The sequence below is a fragment of the Nothobranchius furzeri genome, chromosome 7, assembly GCF_043380555.1.
Source record: "Nothobranchius furzeri strain GRZ-AD chromosome 7, NfurGRZ-RIMD1, whole genome shotgun sequence".
NCBI classification, from domain to species: Eukaryota; Metazoa; Chordata; class Actinopteri; order Cyprinodontiformes; family Nothobranchiidae; genus Nothobranchius; species Nothobranchius furzeri.
In genome coordinates, this window is record NC_091747.1 from 78,705,691 (window position 1) to 78,730,794 (window position 25,104).

At 44.5% G+C, this 25,104-nt stretch overlaps 3 protein-coding genes across 5 annotated transcripts; 1 reads left to right on the forward strand and 2 right to left on the reverse strand.

The window, feature by feature from the left end:
- Positions 1–815: 815 nt before the first annotated feature.
- polr1e (RNA polymerase I subunit E) lies at positions 816–6,718 on the reverse strand. The gene is made up of 12 exons (XM_015954164.3): positions 6,605–6,718; positions 5,352–5,455; positions 4,848–4,924; positions 4,693–4,778; positions 4,567–4,622; positions 4,346–4,490; positions 4,142–4,252; positions 3,947–4,043; positions 3,736–3,866; positions 2,080–2,161; positions 1,858–1,989; positions 816–1,070 (listed from the first exon to the last, which is right to left on the reverse strand). The coding sequence occupies exons 1-12, from the start codon at positions 6,666–6,668 to the stop codon at positions 905–907; spliced, it is 1,251 nt and encodes a 416-aa protein (XP_015809650.3). The 5' UTR covers positions 6,669–6,718; the 3' UTR covers positions 816–904.
- Positions 6,719–11,528: 4,810 nt separating this feature from the next.
- LOC107382161 (zinc finger and BTB domain-containing protein 5) lies at positions 11,529–15,006 on the forward strand. 2 transcript variants are annotated; one of them, XM_015954162.3, is made up of 4 exons: positions 11,529–11,590; positions 12,527–12,740; positions 12,810–13,619; positions 13,717–15,006. In XM_015954162.3, exons 1-4 carry the CDS (start codon positions 11,565–11,567, stop codon positions 14,854–14,856), a joined length of 2,190 nt encoding a protein of 729 aa, XP_015809648.3. In that variant the 5' UTR covers positions 11,529–11,564; the 3' UTR covers positions 14,857–15,006. The 2 variants fall into 2 exon arrangements, with proteins under 2 accessions (XP_015809648.3, XP_015809649.3); XM_015954163.3 differs by lacking the exon at positions 11,529–11,590 and adding an exon at positions 11,830–12,017.
- Positions 15,007–18,965: 3,959 nt separating this feature from the next.
- Positions 18,966–24,393, reverse strand: grhprb (glyoxylate reductase/hydroxypyruvate reductase b). 2 transcript variants are annotated; one of them, XM_015954161.3, is made up of 10 exons: positions 24,273–24,393; positions 23,717–23,921; positions 23,428–23,561; positions 23,283–23,355; positions 22,663–22,779; positions 20,840–20,928; positions 20,664–20,768; positions 20,376–20,511; positions 19,701–19,831; positions 18,966–19,606 (listed from the first exon to the last, which is right to left on the reverse strand). In XM_015954161.3, exons 2-10 carry the CDS (start codon positions 23,887–23,889, stop codon positions 19,485–19,487), a joined length of 1,080 nt encoding a protein of 359 aa, XP_015809647.3. In that variant the 5' UTR covers positions 23,890–23,921; positions 24,273–24,393; the 3' UTR covers positions 18,966–19,484. The 2 variants fall into 2 exon arrangements, with proteins under 2 accessions (XP_015809647.3, XP_070409915.1); XM_070553814.1 differs by lacking the exon at positions 24,273–24,393 and having other exon boundaries at positions 23,717–23,981.
- Positions 24,394–25,104: the final 711 nt, after the last annotated feature.

The following is a 25,104-nucleotide window of genomic DNA, read 5'->3' on the forward strand; positions in this document are numbered from 1 at the left end:
GGCGTTACGCTAAAATGTTCTTTTTCAGGGTGACTTTGGATTGTTCCTGAGATTTTCTGGTTTAGCATATGCACATTCACAAACCCGAGCAGGAGTCCAAGGCTTCAGGAAGTCACATTGTGCCTTTTTTTACTTCAGAAATGAACTACTGTAGCCACAATAGGGGTGTTGATCGTTTAAAATCTATGCAATAAAAAAAAAAAAAGGCAAAACGAAGTTTATGCCTCGTGCACAGAGTTGTCTCCAGGTGGGTCGGGACAGAAAGCAGGTTTCAGCTTCGGCTCATTTTAATGGGATTGTTATTGTTGAAGATGGCGTTGATGCGCTGCATGGTGACTCACTTGTGGGCCATTCCCATCTGTACCGGGTCGGCCCGGGCCGGGTAGCCCGTCAGCCCCAGCCTGGCCCGGTTGATTCCACACATCCTTGCCTTAAGCCCATGTGGGCTGATTCTACCCACCAATCAGAGGCTTGCTCTAATGGAAGGTGTGAATTTGCTGTCAGCAGTGGGTGTGTTGGCCCTGGTCGGCCTGAAGCAGACCCCCTCGAGAAGAGGGCTGAGAATGAGCCTCGGTTGGCCCGGAAAAATCCCAGGCCACCCAGATATGTAAACAACCTACGCTACCCGGCCCGGGCCGACCCGGTACAGATGGGAATGGCCCATTGGTAACCAGACAGGAGGGAATCCATGTTAATTGTGCAATATGTCATGTCTACAAATGTGCCTCTACGTTGAAACTGAATATTCTGTCGTCTTGAGGTTTACAGCTTCTTAGGCGTTTTCCTTTTTGTATTTTTGACAAAAATAAAAAACATCATGTAACAACTTTATTTGTCTACAAAACACATGAATAAACTGTTTGTGGTGTTTCCACTTCTTAAAGTCTGTGGTTTCTCGCGGTCTTCAGTGCATTTTCTTGCGTTTCCGTCTCTGGGTGAACGACTCGTATTTGACCAGAGGCAGAACAACGGAGGCTTGCTTGTTTTCCTGGCTCATTTCTACCTCGTCGCCTTTTAGCCGGGACGGTTTGGTCAAAGACAGTCGCATTGACTTTGCAACTTCGATCATCCTGTAAGGAAACAACATTTCAGCGAGCAGAATTCATGTAGAACACCTCACAGACACTCTGTGACATTAGAACGAAGGAGTGGAGTTATATAGGTGCACAATAAAAGTCAGAACGTTGCAAACAGTTCTAAGTCTTTGAACATCTTAGGTGTGTTCTTGCTGTGCGTTATTTCTAATTCCATGTTGTCGTTCGTTTATAAAACACAGAAACGGTTTTGTTACCTGTTGTTGACGCTACAGTTTCGCCGACGGCTGCCGGCTTCTTCAGAGCTGACGATGATGGTGGCGTCACTTCCTTCTCTGTTTATCTGTGGGCAGCAGAGGACGTTGTCGCCCTCTACTGCCCGCTCTCCCCTCTCCGACGATGCAGTCCCATGCGTGGTCCAGCGTGTAAACTCCGTCGTCCCTGTTCATGGTCCCACATCCACGTCTCCTTATCTCGATTGCTTCCTTGATCCATATTTTGTATTTTTGTTGTTCAGTGGTTATGATCCGTGTGTTGTCCCAGTCCATTACATGGTTTTCTCTTAAGCAATGATCTGTTACGGCTGACTTCTTTATTGTACTTTCTGCTTCTTCTGCATCGTCGGAGAGGGGAGAGCGGGCAGTAGAGGGCGACAACGTCCTCTACTGCCCGCAGATAAATGGAGAAGGAAGTGACGCGCCACCATCAGCGTCAGCCTGAAGAAGCCGGCAGCCGTCGGCGAAACTGTAGCGTCAATAACAGGTAAACGAAACCGTTTCTGTGTTTTAAAAAAGAACGACAACATAGATCTAAGTCTGCTCACTTAGCCTCGGTGACTCCGAGGTCACGGTGAAGTAAGGAGAGGTCAGCAGTCATGTGACCCATATGCAGCAGCAGAGCCAGGCTGTATGCTGCTATTTTGGCCCGCATTGATGTTGACACAAAGTTCTGGATCCTAGAAGGGGAATAATAATATCAATGTCAAAGTTGGTTTCAAACACCTGGTTTAAAAATTGATGCTCAACATTCAGAATCACCTTCATACCTGCCATTGTTGAAAGTTTCAACACTAAAAGTTTTGAGCAGCTTCGTCTGAATGATCCGAGGACAGCCCTCCTCCTGCCCAACTGTATACACACACACACACACACACACATCCAATAGACAATAATAGAGCTCAATGTTTAATATTATACATTATCAAATGTGTTGAAAATGATCATTAAACTTATCGTAATACGTGAACTGCTGGTAAAACCCAGGCTTGGTGATGAGGGGTTTCGGGCTTTGACTCGACTATTTCTGCTTTTAAGTAAGATTCTGTCCCACCTCTTTCAACAAAACACGGCCAGCCTTGTTACCATAGGCACAGATAAGTCTGGGAGCTTTAAGATCGTTTATTGCCTCGCCAGTGGCTACATCACAGTAAAAGGTGTGGAACACAGAAAACCCCTTTTAAAATGACTTCTGATTATATTCAGTCACTGAGTTTTTCATGAAGACTGAACATGAAAATAGTCTCCTACACCTATCTCCTGCATTAGTTTCTGACAGAAAGTAGACATTGAAACTAGGATTTGAAAATCCCGACAGATCTGCGTCACACCGTCACTTATTATTCATGGACTCACCCATGTTGCCTCACGACGTTGAAGGCTGTTGTTGGTTTAGTGTCCAGGAAACAGCAGAGAACGTCTCAGCTAGTAGAAGCTAACCATTAGCATTAACTCATACACTGCCATTGACGACTAAAGTCATCATTTGCATGTTTTTACTGTGTGGGCGTCGGACGAGCCCCCACACAGCTCTAAAGCTTATCTTCATCCACGTATGTCACACGTCACGTGATCAGGAAGCAGAACATCCATGTGTTAGGAGATCGTTTTGGGCCGCTGCTGTAAAAAAAAGTGAGGCGCGAACCGGAAAAGCTTCTGCCGATCACAATTCAACAACAGATTATGAAAGAACGGATAACGCTCAAAATGCGTGGATTCTACCTGATGTAAGAGGTGAGTCTCCGCTTTGTTTTGGTTGTTTTGGAGTTGACATCATCATAGCGCGCATTGTTCTGTGGCTCTTAAAAAAAGTGAAAGCTCTGAAAAATGCTGGCAGCGAAGGGCTTTTCTGATCAGGAAACGGCTGGCAGTGAATGACTTAACTCCACCACATAGCAGAAGTCCAGACTCTGCTTCCTCACTGGGAGACATGCCAGTGGGATTGAGGAGGTCTTCGAAATACTGCGCTCACAGATCTACAATTTCCCGAGTAGAGGTCAGCAGCACACCATCTCCCAAGAAGTCTTGCTCCATGGTCTCACCGAACTCCTCCCACGCCTAGACTTTTACCGCTGCAACTACTCTAGCTGCATTCCAGTTGGGCTGTCGGTATCTGTCAGCTCCCTCCGGAGTCCCACAGTAAAAGACCCAAGAGGACTCTTTCTTCAGCTTGACAGCATCCCTAACCGTCAGGTGTCCACCAGCGGGTTTGGGGACCGCCGCCAAATCCACAATCATGCTTCCATTACATTTTTATTACTAAACTACCTGCTTTTGACTGTTTGTTGTGGTAATAAAAGAATTAAGTAGCTGCCATGTTCTCAGTATTTGGAACCATGAGAGAATATTTCCTGCCCGACCAAACCTGATTGTTAAACTTCGTTCAGTTTGATTCATATTTGATGAAGAAAAACCGAAACACTCACACTTCCGGCTGATGTTTTTCTGTCGAGCCAGTTTGAAGAGCAGAGAGAGGTAAAAGGCACAGCGTGCCACTTTCTCTCTAGCTTCACCCGCTGGTGGCAAGCTCTCTAGATGCTTGACAACACAAAGAAACCTTCAGGAGGAAGATTAAACACATCAGAATACAAGAAAACACCGCTGGATAAAACAAGTGTGAGCGTTGACTTTTCTCACCCTCCTTCATCGCGCATCTTCTTCAGCTCCTCAGCTGTGAGCGCTGCCATCTTTGAGCCAGCCTGTTGTAACGCAGCAAACTCTTCTGGTCTCAGGACTATTTTGACTCAGTTAGGGTGGAATCCAGCTCTTCTACACATATAACCACGTTCCGAACATTTTTACTTTCACACAGAAGAATCAAATCAAAGATACGTTCATCGAACGGGTAGACGTCCTCTCGTTTCTCCGCGTCTGCGTTGCAGGGAGGCAGGTGGGATGCCAGAGCTCCCTGGGACTCAGTCTTAGCCACTTCCTGCTGAAGCGCTGAAAAAAGGTCAACAACAATCGTCATGAAAAAAACTTTACTGAAAGCTGTTTTAAACTGATGTTTTCATCCCAAGTAACTGTTGAGTTTACCTTCCAGGCCCTTCTTGTCGATGACAGAGCTTGCAGCTTTAGCCACAGCCTGTTGCAGAGTATCGCTGCCCACCTGATTTAGCCTGCGAGAGGTCAGAGCTCGCTTCTGTTTATTGGTGCCAAAAGCTTCAATCAAAGAATCGACCTGAAGAAAACAAAAATGATGCAAACGTAATTTCTGCTTCTCATCTCTCATATCTAAAAAAAGAGCAGCCTTTTACCTTTTCCCTGTAGGACAGAGTACTGTCCTGAGGTTTTGGAGCCTCGACTGTCTCTCCTGGTGAAACAGGTTCAGATCAGTGGCTGCTGTTTATTTAAGAGGAGCTGTACCAAAGAACTGTTTGTACCTGGTATGACAGGCTGCATGCTGAACAGCTGTGCGCTGTGCACTTCCATCTGCATGGTCTGTTTGTTCAGGACTCCAACATAATATCTGGGAAACATCAAGCTTATTAGTCCCACTCACACGCAACAGCAGCTAAGACATGAAACCGATGCTTACTTGCAGACGTTGTTGCATTTCAGTGCTCCGTTTCCAAAATTCTGCCCAACATAACACAGGCGGTCGGATTCAGCAACCTTACAGAGGAAAACAGGACAAGGTGAGCGTATGGCAGCAGCCCAAAGATTACACAGAAAACACCCCTGCAGAGATCTGAGACAACATGTGATGCGTTATCTTCATTGCTACAACACAAAGCATAAATTCTGGCAGTTTTCTCCTCAAATCATGCAAATATGGAATTAAACTGACACTGATATAAACAAATTGGTCATTTTGTTTCATCATTTCCACAAAAGTGAACAGTAAAGTGTTTTTTAAATGGGGCATTAACAGAAAAATAGGTTTTAGATTTTTCTTTACAAAAAATTTTTTCTTTGACTTTAAAATGAAAATACTAATAAAGCATCCTTCATATAATAATCTCACCAACTACATGTTTATATAGACAGCTTTAAATCAATGGGAGAAAGGTCAGAAGGTCGCAGACATCATCTTCCTCACCAGAATCTTTCTGTTCTTCTTCCTCGGGTTAATTTCATCGACATGCTTGTACACGCTGAAGTCCAGCTTGTCTGCATCTTTCACGCTGCCATTTGAAAACTGGACTGTAAATGAGGCGCAGAACGAAAGTTGTGTTACCTGACTCGTGCTACATGTGAGACGAACTCGATAAAAACACAACTCAGTACTAGCTATAACGACGAGGCTGAAGTCAGTTTCCGATTCCAGCTTCCGATTCGGGGAAACGGCTAAAGCCTGATTTATGCTTCTCCGTCTGCGTCAGTGCGGAGACACGCAACGCCATTATCCGTCCTTGCGTAGGGCACGCAAGTACGTACGGAGTCGAGCCCACTTTTTTAAACATCCGTCGAACGAGACGGATGACGCAAGCTTGTGATTGGTCAGGACGCCGCTGTTGTTTACAGCGCCGCCATTGCAAAGAGAGCCGAGGATAACTAGCGGCAGACACGGAGCAGCTTGAAGAATACCTCGCGAAAAAACTCTAAAAATATGAACGTTTCATCCTCCCGTGACTGGAGGAGTGAAAAGATGCGCAGCAAGCATTTTATTTGTGGACGGAAATGACAGGAAACGTGGGTTTAGAGGTGGGGAGCGCATGAAGAGGTGGGAGAATGAGAGACAAATATGTCCGTGTTAAAAGTCTCTTATAAACACAAAAAACACAATATAAACACACGATCTTGGACCGATGCGTGACAGGATACCACAGAACAGCGCTACGCCCTCTGTTGTCCTGCCGGGCAATTGCTTTGCAACACTCTCCAGGAGACGGAGAAGTAAAAGAGCAAAACGCTTCCGTCAATCCGTGCGTGTCTGTCCCTTGCGGAGCTGACGGAGAAGCATAAACCAGGCTTAAAGGGCCAATACACCCAATTTTTCTCTACTCTGACCATCTTTAATCTGCTCTAGCTCAAAAACTACAACAGCCACACTGTTCAAACCTGTTCTAGATTAGTCTATAATAATAGCAGATTGCATACAACCTTGTTTGGGATTTGTGAAACCTGTTCCTGATTTGTGAAACTTCAGCAAAGCATGATTTATGCGAGGTTTTTTTTCAGCAACTGGAATCGTGAGCTAACTTCAGCCTCGTCTATAACGTGGCTACGCTGACGAGCAGCCACGCATGCGTTCATAAGGCCGTTTAAGAAGCGCACCGAGGCCCGATAAACATACATATTTCAATATTACACCTGAAATAATGTTTGGACAAGAAAAGAACAAATAATTACCAACTAAGGCTTTGTCGCTTTCACTCTCCTCACCGCAGCACACTAGCGAGCAGGAGGCAGCCATGACAGTTTTGAGTTTTGACACAAGAGATGGGTCTCGGCTCTACACTTCCGGATTCGCTGAAAGAGTTTCTTGCGATTTGTGATTTACATATAATATAAATATTTAGGCGAAAGCTGCTTTTTTTTTGTCTTCTTTTATGCTAAAATATAAATCATAATATTTTAAATTTTAGACAATTTTGTGAATTAACATAAAGCGTGCCAATCAGAAGAAAATTTGACCATTGTCAGGATTAAAATAAACATTTAAAAGAATTTGTCAAAATATTAACAAAAAGTATCACTACAATAAAGTCGAAATGTTGAGACAAATGCTAATTCCAGAAACTGACAGAGGTGGACAGTAATTAATTACTTTTACTCACGTTACTGTAATTGAGTAGCTTTTTTGTATATTTATACTTTTTAAGTCATTTTTAAAATGTGTACTTTTACTTTTACTTGAGTACATTTTTAAAAAAGAATTGTAATTCGCTACATTTTAAATCATATACGTTACTGAGTAAAAATAAATTTTAGGCTTAATAAATTAAAAATATTACGTGTAGCAGCATCGGAACAGAGAGAGGCACCTGCATGAGCGCCGCATCTAAACCGTTGCTTCTTGATGCCACAGATATGTGATGATTTAGCTTGTTTCTTTATTTTGCTCCAGTATAAGAGATTAAATTATTACACAAGCAGTACAGTGTAGCTGAATTAGTCATGAAGCGTGTGTGTGTGTGTGTGTGTGTGTGTGTGTGTGTGTGTGTGTGTGTGTGTGTGTGTGTGTGTGTGTGTGTGTGTGTGTGTGTGTGTGTGTGTGTGTGTGTGTGTGTATGTACATGGCAGACTTTCATTTAGCTTGTTATGTGACAGGTTAGAGCACAGTCTCATGTTAGAGTTTTGTCATGAGAACATTGAGATACCTCACATGCTGATGGCATCTAAAATTTAACTTTTTTCTTTTCAAAATAAAGATTAATTTTAATCACAATTGAAACGTACAATCCTGCGTCAGTGCGGAGACACGCAACTCCATTACCCGTCCTTGCGTAGGGCCCCAGCAGGCACGCAAGTACGCACAGAGTCGAGCCCACTTTTTTAAACATTCGTTTAACAAGACGGACAACGCAAGCTTGTGATTCTTCCCTCCTGGACTACACGGAGGTCGACGAGCCTCCCTCAGCGGGTTCCTCTGCTCCAGTGCCTTCTCGCTCCTCCCTGCCAGCAGTTAGAGCACTGCTCCAGGAGCTACCTGCCATCATCTCCGCGGCTGTGGTCCGCAGGGGGCTAGCCGTGCCAGAACCGGCTCCGCCTGAAACAGATGATTTGGCGGGAATTTTTGGGGCTACACAAACACGCTGTCCAGACCCCATCTGGCCGTGCTTCCCCGCTGCCATGAGCTGCTGGTCCGCCGCCTTCTCCAAGCCTGCTAAGCTCAAAGCGCCAATTTCCATATATGCGCCCATTACCAAAGTCGAGGGCTTCTCCGACCAGGGCTGGCCAACCGTTCCTCCACTGGAGCCGGACTTGGCCTCGCTGTTTGGCGCCAAGAACCACCTCGATGGCCAGCGAGCAGTTCCCGCTTCTGAGCATGACCATCTGCTGGCGCGGCTCACCGATTGCGCACACCAGTGCGTCTTCCAGACCGGCGTTGCAGGAAATAACATTGCCCTTCTTACCTTTGGCGTCTCCAAAATGGTGGAAGAGCTTGGCGCTCCTGACGAGTCGAAAACCATCATTACCAAAACTGCTGATGCTGATCTCAATCTGTGCGCTGCTGTACTCACTAGGGGTTGTATAAACTAGTCGACTAGTTGACTTCACGGCTCTGTAGTGACTTTTTATGCCTGTCATCGACTAGTCGCTGTCACGTGATAATGACTGACAAGATGCAGTCCTCGGAAAAGACAGCAGGTGATGAGCCTCTGCGCGTCGGGAGGCGGAGGCGATGCGCTGTGCCAGGGCGTCGGTACTGACACCGGCGGTAAAACGGATATTTAACCAAACTGTGACCTTTTCCCTCTTGTAATTTAACCTTCCCCTCACCCCCATCCTAATCTTAACCAGCTTGCGCATGCAAAGCTCTGATCATTGACGCGCTCCTGACATCTGCGTCCTGAGCACCGCCAAATCAGGTGTCACCACCTCAAAAACAAAATAAACATGCGATTGTTCATGTCGGCTCATTTCCTTTAATGTTTTCTGTCGGTTATTTGTGCCTGATGTGTTTCGCTGCTGCGGAGCGAGGCGCATCACCTGTTTTGACGCACCCCCAAAATTCCACTATCTCCGCTCCGCTCTGGCACGAACTTTGCAGCAAAAACGGTCCCATTGTAGTCGGCCGGTGAGCAGCGGCACTCCGCTGTTTTTGCGGTCAGTAGATCTTTTAGAACTGCAGTTCAAAGGTAACTCATGAGGTGAATATATATGAACCCAGGTAGCAGTTTCTCTTTAAGATTGAGAGGAGATGCAGGAAGATAATAAACAGGCAGGACAGAAAAATAGTCAAATAAAAACAAGTTAGTTTTTGTACCTGCTGGTTGCAACAAACAGACACCATTGAAGGTAATCAGAAGTGAGGAACAGAAAATGAAATAATTATTTTAATGTTTAGAGCAGCAGGAACTCCGAGAGGCTGCAGGTGCATCAGTGAGTTTGCGGCCGCTGCGCAGGGGGAGGGGGGAGAGGGCTGAAGCAGAAACTACCGTTGTTAAAAGAAATGTGTTTAACTTTGAAAATGTGGGCGCAATTTTAATGGTCAAAAACTCCAGCGAACCATTAGTTCATTTTGCTCAAATAGAAATAGAGGCCTGCCTCTAATTCTGGTCCTCCTTCCAATAAAGGCCTGGAGCTTGATGAGCTTGAGTCAAATACAGGCCCGGGCCTGTATTAGAGGATTTACGGTAAATTCTTTTCCAGAGTTGACTTAAACTTGTTGCCAGTCATGGGTTGTTTTGGTTTGAAGTTTCTAAAAATAGTCACTTAATTACTATTATCCTCCATGTTTTTTTTCATGCTACACCTTTATTAAAACAATGACAATAAAACTATTGATTCAATGTGGTTGTGGAGTGCAATGAATGACTTGCTCCTTCTGCCAATATAGTTGAACTCGAGGTGCTTTCTGTGCCGGTCTGAATATCATCCATGTGAACTGGAGATGCTTGGATTGTAATGTTAAGAAAAAATGTTGCAATAAATTTGGACGGTTTTAGGAGCATCTTTTGTTGCTCCTCAAGGCCTTGAAACACAGCTGTGTTTTAGTTTTACTTTTAAGCTAAAAACAAACATTGTGAATAATTCAGACCTGGTTCTGGTCCTCGACATTCCCTTTCCACCATGTTTTAGTTGTTTCCATGCTCCTAAACATGAGTTGCATCTTTGCAAGAACTGTTTTCAAAAGTTATTCAGTAGAAAATGTTGAGAAATGTGTCAACGTGTGACACAAACACATCAAAATATTATTTTTAATAACGGGTTTTATGTTGCAGATGTTTATTTAATCACTCTTGCCAGTCAGACAAGATTTAGCCAGCCAGTTGTAACACCACCAAATAGCCACAAGAGGGAGTACGGTATACTCATGCCTTCTCCAATTTACCCGTGAAATGCGGAAGCACAGTCCGACAGCCGTGCTTGCTTAGTATGGAGATAGGCCTGTAATTCGCAAGATCCTGTGGATCAAGAGCAGGTTTTTTAATCAGGGGTTTGACTACTGCATGTTTAAAATCTTTAGGGACAACGCCTGACATCAGACTATGGTTTACCAGCTCAAGAACCAGAGGACCAACTGTAGGTAACACCTCTTTTAAAAGCCGAGGAGGAACAGCATCATTTGGAGACCCTGCAGGCTTAAGACGACCAACAGTCTCCGTTATAATGGACAGGGTCACTGGCTCAAACCTGCCAAAGACAGCAGAGCAGGAAACAAAGACTGAGGGGTCATGAGCACAAGGACAGATTTGAGCCCTTGTTGAGGAAACCTTCTCAATAAAAAAGTGTAAAAAATTTCACAAATAGCATGATTAAATGGAGTCAGGTATTAATGTCGATGGTGTGTGTGTAAGTGTGTGTACATGCCAGACTTTCATTTAGCTTGTTATGTGACAGGTTAGAGCACAGTCTCATGTTAGAGTTTTGTCATGAGAACATTGAGATACCTCACATGCTGATGGCATCTAAAAATTAACTTTTTTTTTCAAAATAAAGATGAATTGTAATCACAATTGAAATGTACAATCCTAGAAAAACCTCGTCCAATCAATGTGCACGTCCGGTTCTCACTGACTGGATAGAAATCGTTCCATCAAACTGTGTGTCCGTGTGTGTGCGTGCACACACGAGCGTGTTGTGAACTGGTGTTGTGGTTTAGCACTGATGTAACCATCTTTACGCTGACAAAAATGTAACTAAGTAACTTTTACTTTGAGTACATTTTATTTATGGTACTTTTTACTTTTACTTGAGTAAAAATTTAGGCAAGTACTTTTACTTGTACTTGAGTAAAAAATTATCAAAGTACTGGTACTCGTACTTAAGTAGGAAATTTTAGTACTCTTTCCACCTCTGCAAACTGATCTAATACTGCTCTTCTATGAAATCTCAATGTATTTTCATTCGTTTGAAATATGGAATATATGTAGACCTACTCCCTGTGTTTGACTCAGTGTTAGGGGATTTTGAGGTAATCAGTCGATTCTGCCATTGGATTATCAACAGTTACAGTAAGTTTCAGGAGCACATCAGGTTATTTAACATTTTTTCTGGAAATATGATTCCCTTCTGTTTTGTCTTCATAGCGGGATGATTACCATCTTGACACGACAAGCAAGTAATCTTTGGATCGTTGACGCAGCGGCATCCAGTGGCGGGAACACAAAACTACAACTAATAAGTCCTCTTCGAGGTCAGCATGGACGAGAAGCACAGCGCCACCTTGTGAGTCTGCTTTGAAAAGCCGTCTGAGTGATCAGAAATTATTAAAAATAGCATGGTGCATGTTTTTAACATCCGGTAGTATTGATGCCCGTTATTATGACCTTAGGCGGTAGTTAAATTCATGATATTCGTGTTTAAACCACCGGTCTAAACATCCAGATAATACGGACAACCCGTAAGGTGCACCACCGGTGTTGTTGGACGAAGGAAGGAAATGTTAGCTTACGGTTGCTGAATTTGAGTGGACATTTTGTGGGGAGAAAAGGGATTTCAGTCCATTAAACGGGTCATTCTCGGAGGACCAAATGCTGCCGCTAGTTGTACCGTAGTTAGCAGGCTCTACTGGGCAGCTAGCTACATTTAGCATCTCCAGCTACTGCTAAGGACCACGTTGTCTTTTGATATCAACATTTTGGTAAAAGTGAAGGTAATGTTGGATGTGTCGCCTATTCACTTGCTCTGAAATAGCAAAGTAGTTACCTATAATTGTACTGGAGTTAGCTAGCGGTGAAGAGCTACTGTGTTATCAGTGGAGCTAATGGTAACATCCACCTTACTCAGACTGCTGGGAGTTATTTTATCATGGATCGCCTAGTTGTAACATCCACAGCTAAAGCTGCTGTTAAATTATTAAACTGGAACTATTTAGACCCTCGAGGAGCCTGCTTAACAAGTTATTTAAAGACAAATCTCACTAGTCTCTTTAGTTTGTAGCTTTAATCACTTAATCTCAATCTCATAATGTATCAGGGACCCTGACAGGCTTGTATAATGTTCGTCGAGTGGGAAAAGTTTAGAAAAAGTCAGTGTACAAACACTAAACCAAACCAAGCAGCAAATCTTACAACTGAAGAAGCTTCACTATAATATTTGCTGATATTCCAGCCATGCAAATTGTTTTATGCCATCTGATTTTCATGGTCTGCTTGTTTGCAGAGCTATGGATTTCCCAGGTCACTTTGAGCAGATCTTCCAACAGCTCAACTATCAGCGTGTGCACGGCCAGCTGTGTGACTGCGTCATCGTTGTCGGCAGCCGACACTTTAAAGCCCACCGCTCTGTACTCGCGGCCTGCAGCACCCACTTCAGAGCACTGTTCACTGTCGCAGAGGGTGATGCCAGCATGAATATGATCCAGCTGGACAGCGAGGTTTGGAATTTGCCAACAGTGTCTCGTTTTCGTAGGGATAATATGGTGATAACGTCTGTGTGTCTGCAGGTGGTGACAGCAGAAGCGTTTGCCGCTCTGGTGGACATGATGTACACGTCAACACTGATGCTGGGGGAGAGCAACGTCATGGATATTCTCCTCGCTGCTTCTCATCTGCACTTGAACAATGTTGTCAAGGCCTGCAAACACTACCTGACCACTCGTACGTTGCCCATGTCTCCCTCGTCCAGCCACCACCCTCAGCAGGAGCAGCAAAGGCACAGGCAGCAGCAGGCAGCAGATTTGGTGAACCCAACTCTGCCAGCGAATTCTAACCTTGCAGGCAGCTCTGCCTCATCCAAGCTGCAGCGTTCCTTTCTGCTGCAGCAGCTGGGGCTCAGCTTGGTGAGCTCTGCACTGGGGGGGATGGAGGAGGACGGAGTGGGTAGTAGGGTGGTGGAACAGAGGGCCTCCTTCCCTGTCCGACGCTTTCACAAACGCAAGCCCTCGCTAGCGATGGGACTTTCAGAGGAGAGACCAAGACAGAGGCAGCGGCTCCCTGCCCCTAACCTGGGACTGCTAGTAGAGGAGGGAGGGGGTGCTGTACGAGAGGAGGGGGCGCTCTTCTCTCCTGACTCTCACAAGATGGGGGATGAATCCAAGCTGGATGCTGCCATCGCAGGGTTAGCGGTTCCTCAAGAAGACCCTCAGATGCCGAGCCAGTCGGACAGCGGGCACTGTGAGGAGGAGAACCACGGGCGAATGCATGGAGGAGTGAGTAAGGAGGAGGAAATGGGGGATGAGGATCATAAGGATGAAAGAGGGGGGGTTAAGATCAAATCAGGTGCAGAAGAGGAGGCTGAAGAAGAAGAGCAGAAGGTAAAAAGAACATTCTGTAATAAGTGTGCAGTGTGATTTACTGTCAAAGCTAATTTCGTTATTTTGACCTGCAACAACTTTCTTTGGCGTTCTGTAGGTGATGATTAAGAGGGAGCCCCTGAGTTCTCCCGAGCCAGCAGATGAAAACAGCGACGTGACGTCTCAGGCAGAAGGCAGTGACCCGGCCGAGCCGGGCTGTCAGGAAGAGGAAGAGAAGGTGGAGCTGAGCCCTGAAAGCAGCGACCGCAGCTTCACCTCTGAACCCCAGCCCAGCTCTCAACTCCCCCTCAAGAACAGCGTGGGCGGAGGAGGCGATGGCGGCGTGGCTGGAGATTTTGGCTGTAATAATGGGCTGGGTGGCAAATCTAGTTTCAACATTTCCAGTTTCCTGGGACAGAAGGACTTTAGTAGCAGCAGGTCTGGAATGGTTACTGGAGAGGATGCTCTTCCCAACACAACAACCAGGGATGCTGTTTCTCATCACTTTCTGCTGAGGCAGGATGGTGCTGGACCATCCAGTTCTACTTCCTCCTCTCTCCTGCAGTCGGTTCCACTCAGTGAGGGAAGAAACAGCTTTGGGGAAGCTGATCCTCTCTTCCTCCGCCCCCTGCATGATGGTTTAGGAAACCCCAGAGGAAATGGGGGGACTATGGTTGGAGGGCGTGGAGGGGTTGATCCCTTTGGCTTGGACTTCCAGCGCTCCAGCCTGGGTCTTCACTCGCTGGGGCGTCCCGCAAGAGGAACAGGAGGTGCCGCCTTCCTGGGTTACCCGAGCTACAGACGCATCGCTCCAAAAATGGCCACCGGCATGAGAGGAGAAGAAGGAGTAAGTGGAGTTCTTCAGGATGCTGCATCCTCCTCCTCCTCCTCGAGTCTCGCCAGCCCACTGCTTCTCAACGAGGGCGGAGGGTACGAGGTGAGCGGTGGACGGCCCACCTCTCTCCCGCCTCAGCTCACGCGCGCCTCAGCAGACGTCCTGTCCAAGTGCAAGAAAGCTCTCTCAGAGCACAATGTCCTGGTGGTGGAGGGGGCGCGGAAGTACGCCTGCAAGATCTGCTGCAAAACCTTCCTCACCCTGACAGACTGCAAGAAACACATCCGCGTCCACACGGGAGAGAAGCCCTACGCGTGTCTCAAGTGTGGGAAACGCTTCAGTCAGTCGTCACACCTGTACAAGCACTCGAAGACCACATGTCTGCGCTGGCAGAACAGTAACATGTCCAACACCCTGCTGTAAACAGAACGGGAGTGAACTGAACGTTACGTCCCAAACTGTTCTGATCACAGACCAAAGATGGGGATGATCATGGAGTCATATTGGCACTTTTCCAGGAAAATAACGTGCTCGTGTTTTTATTTAAGTATTAAGTTATACATGCAAAATGACACAAGCATAGGTGTGAGTCATCTTATGGGCCATTCCCATCTGTACCGGGTTGGCCCGGGCCGGGTAGCCCCAGTCGGCCCCAGCCTGGCCCGGTTGATTCCACACATCCTTGTCTTAAGCCCATGTGGGCTGATTCTACCCACCAATCAGAGGCTTGCTCTAATGGAAGGTGTGAATTTGCTGTCAGCAGTGGGTGTGTTGGCCCTGGTCGGCCTGAAGCAGACCTCCTCGAGAAGAGGGCTGAGAATGAGCCTTGGTTGGCCCAGAAAAATACCAGGCCACCCAGATATGTAAACAACCTACGCTACCCGGCCCGGGCCGACCCGGTACAGATGGGAATGGCCCAATAGATTGTGTAGTGCAAACGGTGCGCTTTCTGTATGAATGTCATCAGACGTTTTACCTGAACTAGCATGAGCTGTCCCTCTGGTGGACTCGTTCCTGATCCTATCCATGCTCCTCACTCCCAAAGAGAACCGTAACATGTTGAGCTCTGCAACCTCCCGTAGTGTCTCCTGTCTTTTCCCCATGAAAATGTCAAAGCTAGACAAGAAGGCTGGTCTCACTACCTTCTTCTACACCTTTCCTTTCATTCTTGCTGTAACCCTTTTATCACACATCACACCTGACCAAACACTTCCTCCGCCTGCTGGCGCACGCTTCTCCACCTCATTCCCATCATCCTCGTTGGGTTAGGGTTATCACCACTGACACAGCCGCGCATCAAAACCAGAAACACTCAACTACTCAAAGTTTACACAGCAGAAAATCCAGTGAGCTTTAAAACTGTCATTCTTAGGAAATAATGTGTTTGAAATTTACTTTTAATTGCAGTAAACAGAAAAAACACCCCACAGGTGCTCATGCTATAGTCACCCTTAATCTGTGTCATTGTTTACAGAAGCGTATTGAAAACGTTACGGAGCAGTGTGTCGTTATAACGAGATATTAAACTCCTTTCAGTGCAAAAGTTTCTTGTAGAAACAAGTTTAATTAGTAACAACACCTTAAGAAAGTCCAGTGGTGAAGGCGTCTATCTGCCTGTTACCCATGGCATTACCGTGTGTTGATGTAGGTGGTGTCAGCAGTCATTTACTTAGCCAGCTGAAGCAGATTTCTTGCTTTTATATTTTAGTTTCCACTGGCGCTTTACAAGATTTTCAAAATAAAACTCAAAAGTTTGCATCTGAAACAGGAAAATGCACGAAGGCAGCCAAAAACGGGTTTGTTTGTTTCACAAAGAAATAACAACCGACTCTCCATCTTCTCCCTCCGTTCTTCTAGACGAGATCCAAACATCTCGCAAAACGTTGCTATTTTATTGTTCCAACGTTTCTCGTCATAACAAGATTTAAACTCCTTGTTCCAAGAAACCTTTTCAAAATGACAAACATCAAGTATCTCGTAATTATGAGGAGCTGCTCCTTTCTTGCAAAACGCTTTCATGATGTTGAGCTCTTGCAAGCTCAATGAAGGATTTATGCATGTAACCATAGTAGCAGTAGAAACTATTCCAGTCATCGGACTCTTACTTTAGGTAAGGGTGAGAACAAATGGCTCATGTTTCATTATTGACTGCTGTCATATGTTAGCCTAGCGTCGACACCATCATTTATCAAATCAAAATCATATAAAGTCACGGCCAGGATTAGGGATGCAACGATACCACTTTTTTCCAAACCGATGCGATACCGATACTTGGATCTGAGTACTCGCCGATACTGATTACCGATACAGATACTTCTACCACACAAAAAAATGCAATGAATTGGAATACAGGTTTTATTTTCTTCTTTTTTCAATAGGAAAAGACTGTGAGGTAGATAAAAGGTAGTATAAGTGATCACAAAACTAAAATATTAGGTGAACAGAAATGACAAGTTACAGTGAAAACACTTTCAAGCAACTGCATTGGTATCAGTTACTGGAATCTGTTAACTTTTACCGATACTGGTATCAGTATCTGTATCGGCACCGATACCAGTATCGTATCGGTGCATCCCTAGCCAGGATGTTACATCTGTGAAAACGTGAGAAGGTGGTCCTGTTTGAACTTCATGAGTTACATTTGAACCAAGTTTAAGATTTTTTGTTAGGAAAGATCAGGACAACGTGGAGGAAACTCGCACCAATGACTTTCAAAGAAAGCTTCAACCTTCCTTCATTTTTCACAGTCTTCTCTAAAATGGTGACTTTCAAAAGCTTTTTATCAAAGGGATATTTCAGCAATTTTTACACGTGTTTCTGATAGTAGTATTTCATCTTTCCTGGTGTAAGTAAACAGTAATGAAAACATTTTTTATATTTCCAGCACACTTGGGTGACTTCTGCTCTCCGACTAGCCGTTAGCTCATCCATCAAATGGAACGTGAAGGCTATTTTTCTGATGAGATGGTAATTATTTCTAACTCTTACATAGAAACTGCTTAATCACAGAAATATTCCTTTAATACTAAAGTATTAGTCTGATTAAAATAGCTGTAAATACACACGTTTTGCCAGAATTCTTCCATTTACTGTGGTTATGATCATGAAACGCGGTCGTGTGTTTCGTACTAGCTGAAAAAGTCGAGCTGTGACAAAGAAAAATGTTTTTTAAGCTTGGAAATGTTTTTCTGGTCAGCAGTTCTCTGGTTTTGACTAACAGAGTGAGATCATGGACAGAGGTTTGTCTGATAAAGCTTTACACATGTTTGTATTCACTTCCACCGTTTCCCAGGTAACGTTACAGTAATTTTAATATATTTTAGTTCAGAAGCACTTGGACAAATGAGCCTTTTTATATCATTAACATGTTTACAGAAATGATTTATTCCAAGTGTCCATCTTTGCTCTGTTGGCTGTTTCCTTGGTTATAAAGGTCAAGAGTTAAGGATCTTTCTTCCGTCATGGGCGATCAGTCATGCACGATGTCTACTGACACGTCATTTAAATACACTTTTTTAACAGGACTTGTCTGTTTTCTAATATAATTTCAGAAGGAGTGTTTTTGGTTTCAGCTGACCCATAAACTCCCTGTATCCTATGTGAGTGATTACCCATCAGCCTGTCTAACCTGTAAATAAGAGCATCGTCGTACTTTAGGGAAGTTCAGTGTTGTTGCTGTGTTGTAGAGTTCTGTTTTATGGAACTGATCACGTCTTTGCCTTGGAAGTACTCCAGTGTATTGGCCATTGCTCTCAGTTTATGGTGCGGCATGGGGGCCAAAATTAAGACTACTGCCCAGCACCAGGAGGCTATAAAAATTCCGAAGCAAACTACTGATCTGATTAATGATAAGCTGGCGCCGGTAACTGAGAGGCTGTCGCTGCTTACTGAGGAATAGCACCTTTACCAGCGTTACTACTAGATACGCTAGGGACTAGCAGCCCTCGGCTGGTCATTGACTGGTTCACACACTCCCTCTGCTGTCTATTAGCATGGATAGGCTAGTGTTAGCCTGGACAGGCTGGTGTTAGTATTGGAGAGGCTAGCCATTAGCGTGCCTAGGCTGGCCACTAGCTGGATTTCCTACCTCCTCGACGGACCATTAACATGGATAGGCTGGCGTTAGCATCGGAGAGGCTAGCCATTAGCGTGTCTCGAGAGAGTCACTAGTCAGCTAGTGGCCAGCCTAGGCACGCTAATGGCTAGCCTCTCCAATGCTAACACCAGCCCGTCCAGGCTAACGCTAGCCTATCCATGCTAATAGACATCAGAGGGAGTGTGAATCAGTCAATGACCAGCCGAGAGCTGCTAGTCCCTAGCGTATCTAGTAGTAACGCCGGTAAAGGTGCTATTCCTCAGTAAGCAGTGCCAGCCTCTCAGTTACCGGCACCAGCTTATCATTAATCAGGTCGGTAGTTTGCTTCAGAATTTATATAGCCTCCTGCTGCTGGGCAGCAGTCTTAATTTTGGCCCCCATACCGCGCCATATCAGTTTGGTCGGCACCTCACAGGTTAAAGTCATGACAAGCTCCTTTCGTATAGTACAATGCTTTTATTGGACATAGTTATCAAACATCTGAAAACTTTGCTTCTGGACAGAAACCCGTGTTTTTGAACAAACCAATGTAGTGGTTTAATTGGAACTTGCTGCGGTTTGGGTTTAAAATCAGCCTCCTCTCACATTAAAGCCTCTAAAATAGTTTTACAGGCTGAAACCTGCTGGGACGTCTGTCCTCAAAACTGGTAAATGATTGGTTAAAAATCACACTTTGTGACTATGACTGAAAATTTGGACAAAAAAAAAGACTCACTCCAAATTGTTTCTCTTCACTGTATGTCTCTTGTGTGGCCATAAGTTGGTTGAATTGTCTCTTTGCGGTTTGAAAGTCATGAAGTTTGTAAAGTATGTTCAGCTGTTGTATCAAACTGAATAAAAACAACAAAAATCTGTTTATTGGCCTGTTTTAGTAGTAAACTGATTAAAAGCCTACAAGGTGCAATAACCCTGTTACATGTAGACTAATTGTTCCAAAGCAAAAGCAGGTTTTCTCTTAAAGCTTGAGCCCTTTGATCATCGGCTCACCCCGCAGGCCGAGCAGGAGGTTATTGGCGGCCAGGGCGGACATGGCGTTACGGGTGGTGTATGAGGCACTGGCGATGTGTGGAAGGATCACTGCAGGAGGAGAAGGGAGTTATCAAAACAACAAAGTACAGCTGAGTTTGGTATTAACAGCAGAGGATTTGGTACAAAAATCTGTCCGACTCACCGCAGTTCTTCAGGGTAAACAGAGGGTGGTTGGTGGGGAGGGGCTCAGGGACGGTAACGTCCAACCCCGCTGCTGCTATCTGCCCTGTGGACAGAGCCTCATACAAGTCCTCCTGGTTCACCACCCCGCCTCTGTCACAAGAGAAAACCAACAAACCTGCAGTTCAGTCCGAATGTTACGTTGACCCCTCTCTCCTACAAGCCAGCTCTCTACATCTGAAATCAACAGTCGTACTGAGTGACGGAGATCAAAAGTTAGAACTTGAAATAATGCATTATTAAATGATATAAAATAATTGATGTACCAACAGTAGTGAAATACACTAGGACATCTGAATCTTGGCTCACAAGTTCTTCTCCTGATCCTCAAGTGTGTGATCATGGATGAGTTGTGTAGTTTTAATGTTTTATTTGTGAATAGAATGGTGTGTATGTGTAAGTTTGGTGATGGAGTTTTTATTATGAATGAATGATGATTTTTTATGTCTTTTTATGTCTAAGGACAACAGATGGAAATTAGCCTTTGGCATGTTTACATTCATGTAAGCTGCTTTTACATTTATGTTCATTAACATGCACCGTCCTAAATAAATACATAAACATGTTGGTTTGTAGATTCCCTTTAGGGTCAGGAGTCTTGTTTTAATCTCACATCAATAGGAGGTGACTGGACTACCTGCTTGTGTTGATGAAGATGGAGGTTTTTTTCATCTTGGAGAAAAGGTTCCTGTCGCAGATCTTGTTTGTCTCCGGTGTTAATGCACAGCAAACAGCCAGGAAGTCGGACTGTTTCGCCAGCTCGTCCATAGAGACTGCAACATGAAAACGGCATCAGTAACTTAAGTATATTACAGCAAAAAAGCTGCAGTTCAGAAATTAGCTTTACTTTCTGGGAAGATGGCAAGTTTAAAATTCTCTACTTAATTCGATAAAAGTGACTAAGTGACCATGATCCATGTCGTACCGTATTCCGCATTGATCGCTTTGGCCAGCTCAGGCCGTGGAGCCACGTCTGTGTAGATAAACTTCCTGACTTTGAAAGGTGCCAGACGCTCAGCAATAGCCACGCCTAGAGACACACAGAAGAAACGGTAAGTTGACAGAAAAATCAGTTCTATGATACACAAACATGATTCTTACCAATCCGTCCGAGGCCCAGAATACCCACAGTACTGTTGGCCAACTCGTATCCGCATAACCATAGGGTTCTCCATGTGCCCCAGCCACCTCTGACAAAGGTAGACACGAGGCAAGGTATTTCATGAATGCAGACCTTGATTATTTCAGCTTAAACAGTTCCACACGTTAGGAAACATGTTTGTTGGTTGAGTGGCAGAGTTGAGTATTTGGATTGCATTTATGAAAAAGTCATCAAATCAAGGATGGGCCTCAGCAGCATGTGGAAGTGTCGTGATGCACACCCACAACAACCTGTCACCTTACACCAAGGGTGTCAAACTCAAACTCACACGGGGCCGAAATGAAACTCTGGGACGGAGTCGAGGGCCAAACTTAATATTTTTTGAAAAAGTGACGGCAAATTTGCACATTTTCTTTATCAACATATATGCAATTTTGAACCTTTAAATTTGGAAACAAACATATTTCTGCATTAACACTGAATGTGGAATAACCAAATTACACACGAGCAAGTCAGTTTTAAATAAAATGCATCAGTGGTATTCATTACTTGTGGTATAATCAGCATTTTTAAAATCTATTCAGGATTTATGTTTTCTTGTTTATTCATTTTTCTTATTTTTATTCTCCTTTTTTCTCCTGTAATACGTGTCATCGCTGCTGTGACGTCTAGCTTTCCCCACTGAGGAACAGTAAAGGGATTTTCTATTCTATTCATCTATCTGCAGCCTTTCCACTTCCTGTTTACTGTAGGTTAAATCTTTTCTCACAGGCCAACAACAAAATAAAAATATCATTTTATCTTAAATGAAAATGCAACATCTCACCTGTTAACTTTCATGTTTTGGAGCAGAAAAACAGCATAAAACCAACATATTTTAATGCTCAGTTTGCTCCACTGGTTTACTGTGATGCTCACCTGTTCCAGCCAGATACCTGCATCATGGGGTTGATCTGAGCTGAGGAGGAGACTCCTGTTGTTTTGTTCATCTTCATCATAATAATGACAACATTAGATGACAATAGGTGCTCACATAGGTTTGTGCTGATGAACATGTCTGAGCAGCTTGACCACGTTGTTGTGTGTCGGGGAGGAAAAACAACAACGACAGCAGCCACAGAGTCGTGCTGGTTTGAGCGTGTCGCTGCTCGCTGGAGTTATATCAGCTCTGTCTGGACGTTAGTTGGAAAACTTTCTCTTTCCGTCGTGAACACATTACTGAGCGGCTAGAATCTCCGTTTCTGGGCTTCAACGTCAGAAAACAGCTGAGTGAGAGGAGTGTAGTTTGTCCGAGACAGCGGAGCTGCAGACCGGCAGCAGGCACTGGAAAAAACACAAAGGAGGGGGCGCGTCGGCTCTGCGCTAACGCCGCAAAGTATCATGGGAGTTGAAGTCTTTGCGGTAAAATCGGCCAGCGAGCTAGTTTTAATATATTTTTGATATTTATCTCGCGGGCCACATAAAAATGCTCCGCGGGCCGCATCTGGCCAGCGGGCCTTGAGTCTGACATATGTGCCTTACACCATCACACAGCCTCCATCAAAGCTGGTTCCCCATCAGTGCAGACCTGGTCCAATTTACGAAGACAGAAACTAGACTCATGGTCAGCATGTTGTGTTTCTTCATACTTAAACCATCTCATTCAATTAACCAGATTCAGTAGTCAGTAATGTGTGAAGGGGGGGTTCAGCTCCCTCCAATATAGGCTAGAAATGGGTTGTACAACAGAGAAATACTCAACCAAACACAGAGCTTCTTCCTTTGTGCTAAGTTCACATGAATGTGTAGTGTTGGGAGTGTGTGGCTGCGTGTAAAACGTTACGTCTTAGCTTCATGCGCCGCCTCAATAAGCCTCCTGGAAGTAGTCAGCAGCAGAGCGACAGTCAGCTCAGCAACAGCGTCTGTCAGAACATCCGGGGTGTAACCGACATGGATTCCTCTACAGAAACACATGCAAACAAACATCTTATTCCATGTTGATCATACCGAAAGTTTGTGCGTTGGGTTTTATTTGTGAAAGCATAAATAGCTACATAAAGACACACATGAACTGGGGCAGCAGTAGCTCAACAGGTTGAGCGGGTTGTCCAGTAATCGGAAGGTTGCAGGTTCTATCCCGACTCCAGACAGAGAATTCTGCTGTTGTGTCCTTGGGCAAGACACTTAACCCACCTTGCCTGCTGGTGGTGGTCGGAGGGACCGGTGGCGCCTGTGCTCGGCAGCCTCGCCTCTGTCAGGTTGCCCCAGGGCAGCTGTGGCTACATCGTAGCTCATCACCATCAGCGTGTGAATGTGTGTGTGAATGGATGAATGATACACTGTAGTGTAAAGCGCTTTGGAGTCCTTACTCTGAGAGGCCCTATACAAGTGCGGGTTATTTATCATTTATCATAACTCTTCATATTTCAATGTGGACAACAGAATCAGAAAGGTGGGGGTCACCTTTTCTTCAGCTCCTCCAAATTCAGATGATCATAACCCACTGACATGGTGCTGAGGACCTTCAGGTTTGGACCTATGAAACATTTAGCATAAACTGAAAGACCATATTTTAGGTTATTTAACTGAAAGATTTTAGGTAACCTACCTGCTGCGTCCAACAGTTCGGCATCAACCTTTTCTGTCAACACACAGAGCAGACCGTCAACCCCTTTGACTCTCTGAAGCAGTTCCTTCCTCGGCACTGGGACGTCGTCAGAGTCCCAAAGCTCCAACTGCACCCTGCAAGGGTACGAACATTGTAACCAAAGCTCTGATGCAAATATTACTTCGCCAGCCACAGAATCGTTCAGAAATGCCTGAAACTCACAAGCAACACAAAATCTGTTAAATTTGTTGATTTGGGATATTCTGTTTGAATACATTCTTTAACTCACTGTCCTGACTTGTGGAGGAGCCTCAGTCCCTCAGGAGGGATCTGTCTGGTGACATACACCCGTGGCAGGGTTGACATTTCCCTCTGCACTTTAGTCGGTGCACCGCCGGAGACACTCAAAGGGGCAACTGCGATCCTCTGGAGCCGATGTAGCGCCATACGACTGCCCCACATTGCCAGGAAAGGGTGAGCCTGTAGACAGTTGTCTGTGGGATAAAGGTGGTACTTTGGAGTTTAGCGTCTATTGCGGGAACGTTTACAAATGTGATTTTAGAGAACTGGGGAGGTTCCTGTCTGACCAATATGGTTAGAGGGAGGGTGCATCCACAGTCTGAGTGATATTTCAACAAGCATGCAAAAGACAAAATTACTGAGCTGTATCTGAGTCAAGGTTTGTGTATCGAAACAGAGCCCTTTGTATTTCAGATTAAAGTGAATGTAAATAATCCACGATAAATTAATCTTCAAGCTGTTTGATTAAAAAGCACAAATGTGGTTTTCTTTATTCTACGTCAGCCCCAAAACTAGAGTCAAACACAGGTAAATGTTTTACTCACAAGTTGACCTTTGCTCCTTTAAAAAGTAGAAAACCGAAAAATGTTCTGGTTGTTTTCTTTCAGTTTAAACTGGTTGAGAAATTCCTCTCCAGCTTTCCAAGTTGTATTTCATTTCCCAGACATCTCCCTAACACTAACTGTAACAAAAACGTAATTCACACCGTATGACTAAAACAACTGGTAAGCTGTTTTAAAAAAGTGAGGTCCTCACTTTGAAAAATGTCCTCACATTGTAGGGAAAGAAGTGAAAAAGGTCCTCAGTAGGTAGTACATACAAGTACACAAACACAAGCACACACACGCACGCACACACACACACACACACACACACACACACACACACACACACACACACACACACACACACACACACACACACACACACACACACACACACACACTTTGTCTTTCAGGAGCTTCGATTAATTTTACCAAATTGTTTTTTGATTGTATTTGGTTCTCATTTTATTAATTTGAGTAGTTTTATACATTCTTTGTGAAATCCAAATACATAAATGGCTTTCCTGTTTAAAACAAAATGTGGACCTTGAAATAAATAAATGTCTATGAATGTCTGATTGTGTTTATTAGATGCAGTAGGGTATTTATTGGCCTAACTTATAGTTTTATATTTGACATGTTTGATTAGAAACTAAAAACGTCTTCTGGTAACACTTTATAAATAAATATGTTTGTTTTATATTATCTATTAATAATAAATGTATTAGAACTAAATTCCTAAGTCCTGTGGCCGCATGGACGTAATTTGGGGGGGGGACAGGGGGGACATGTCCCCCCCACTTTTTCCAAAGTCAAGTTTTGACCCCTGCTT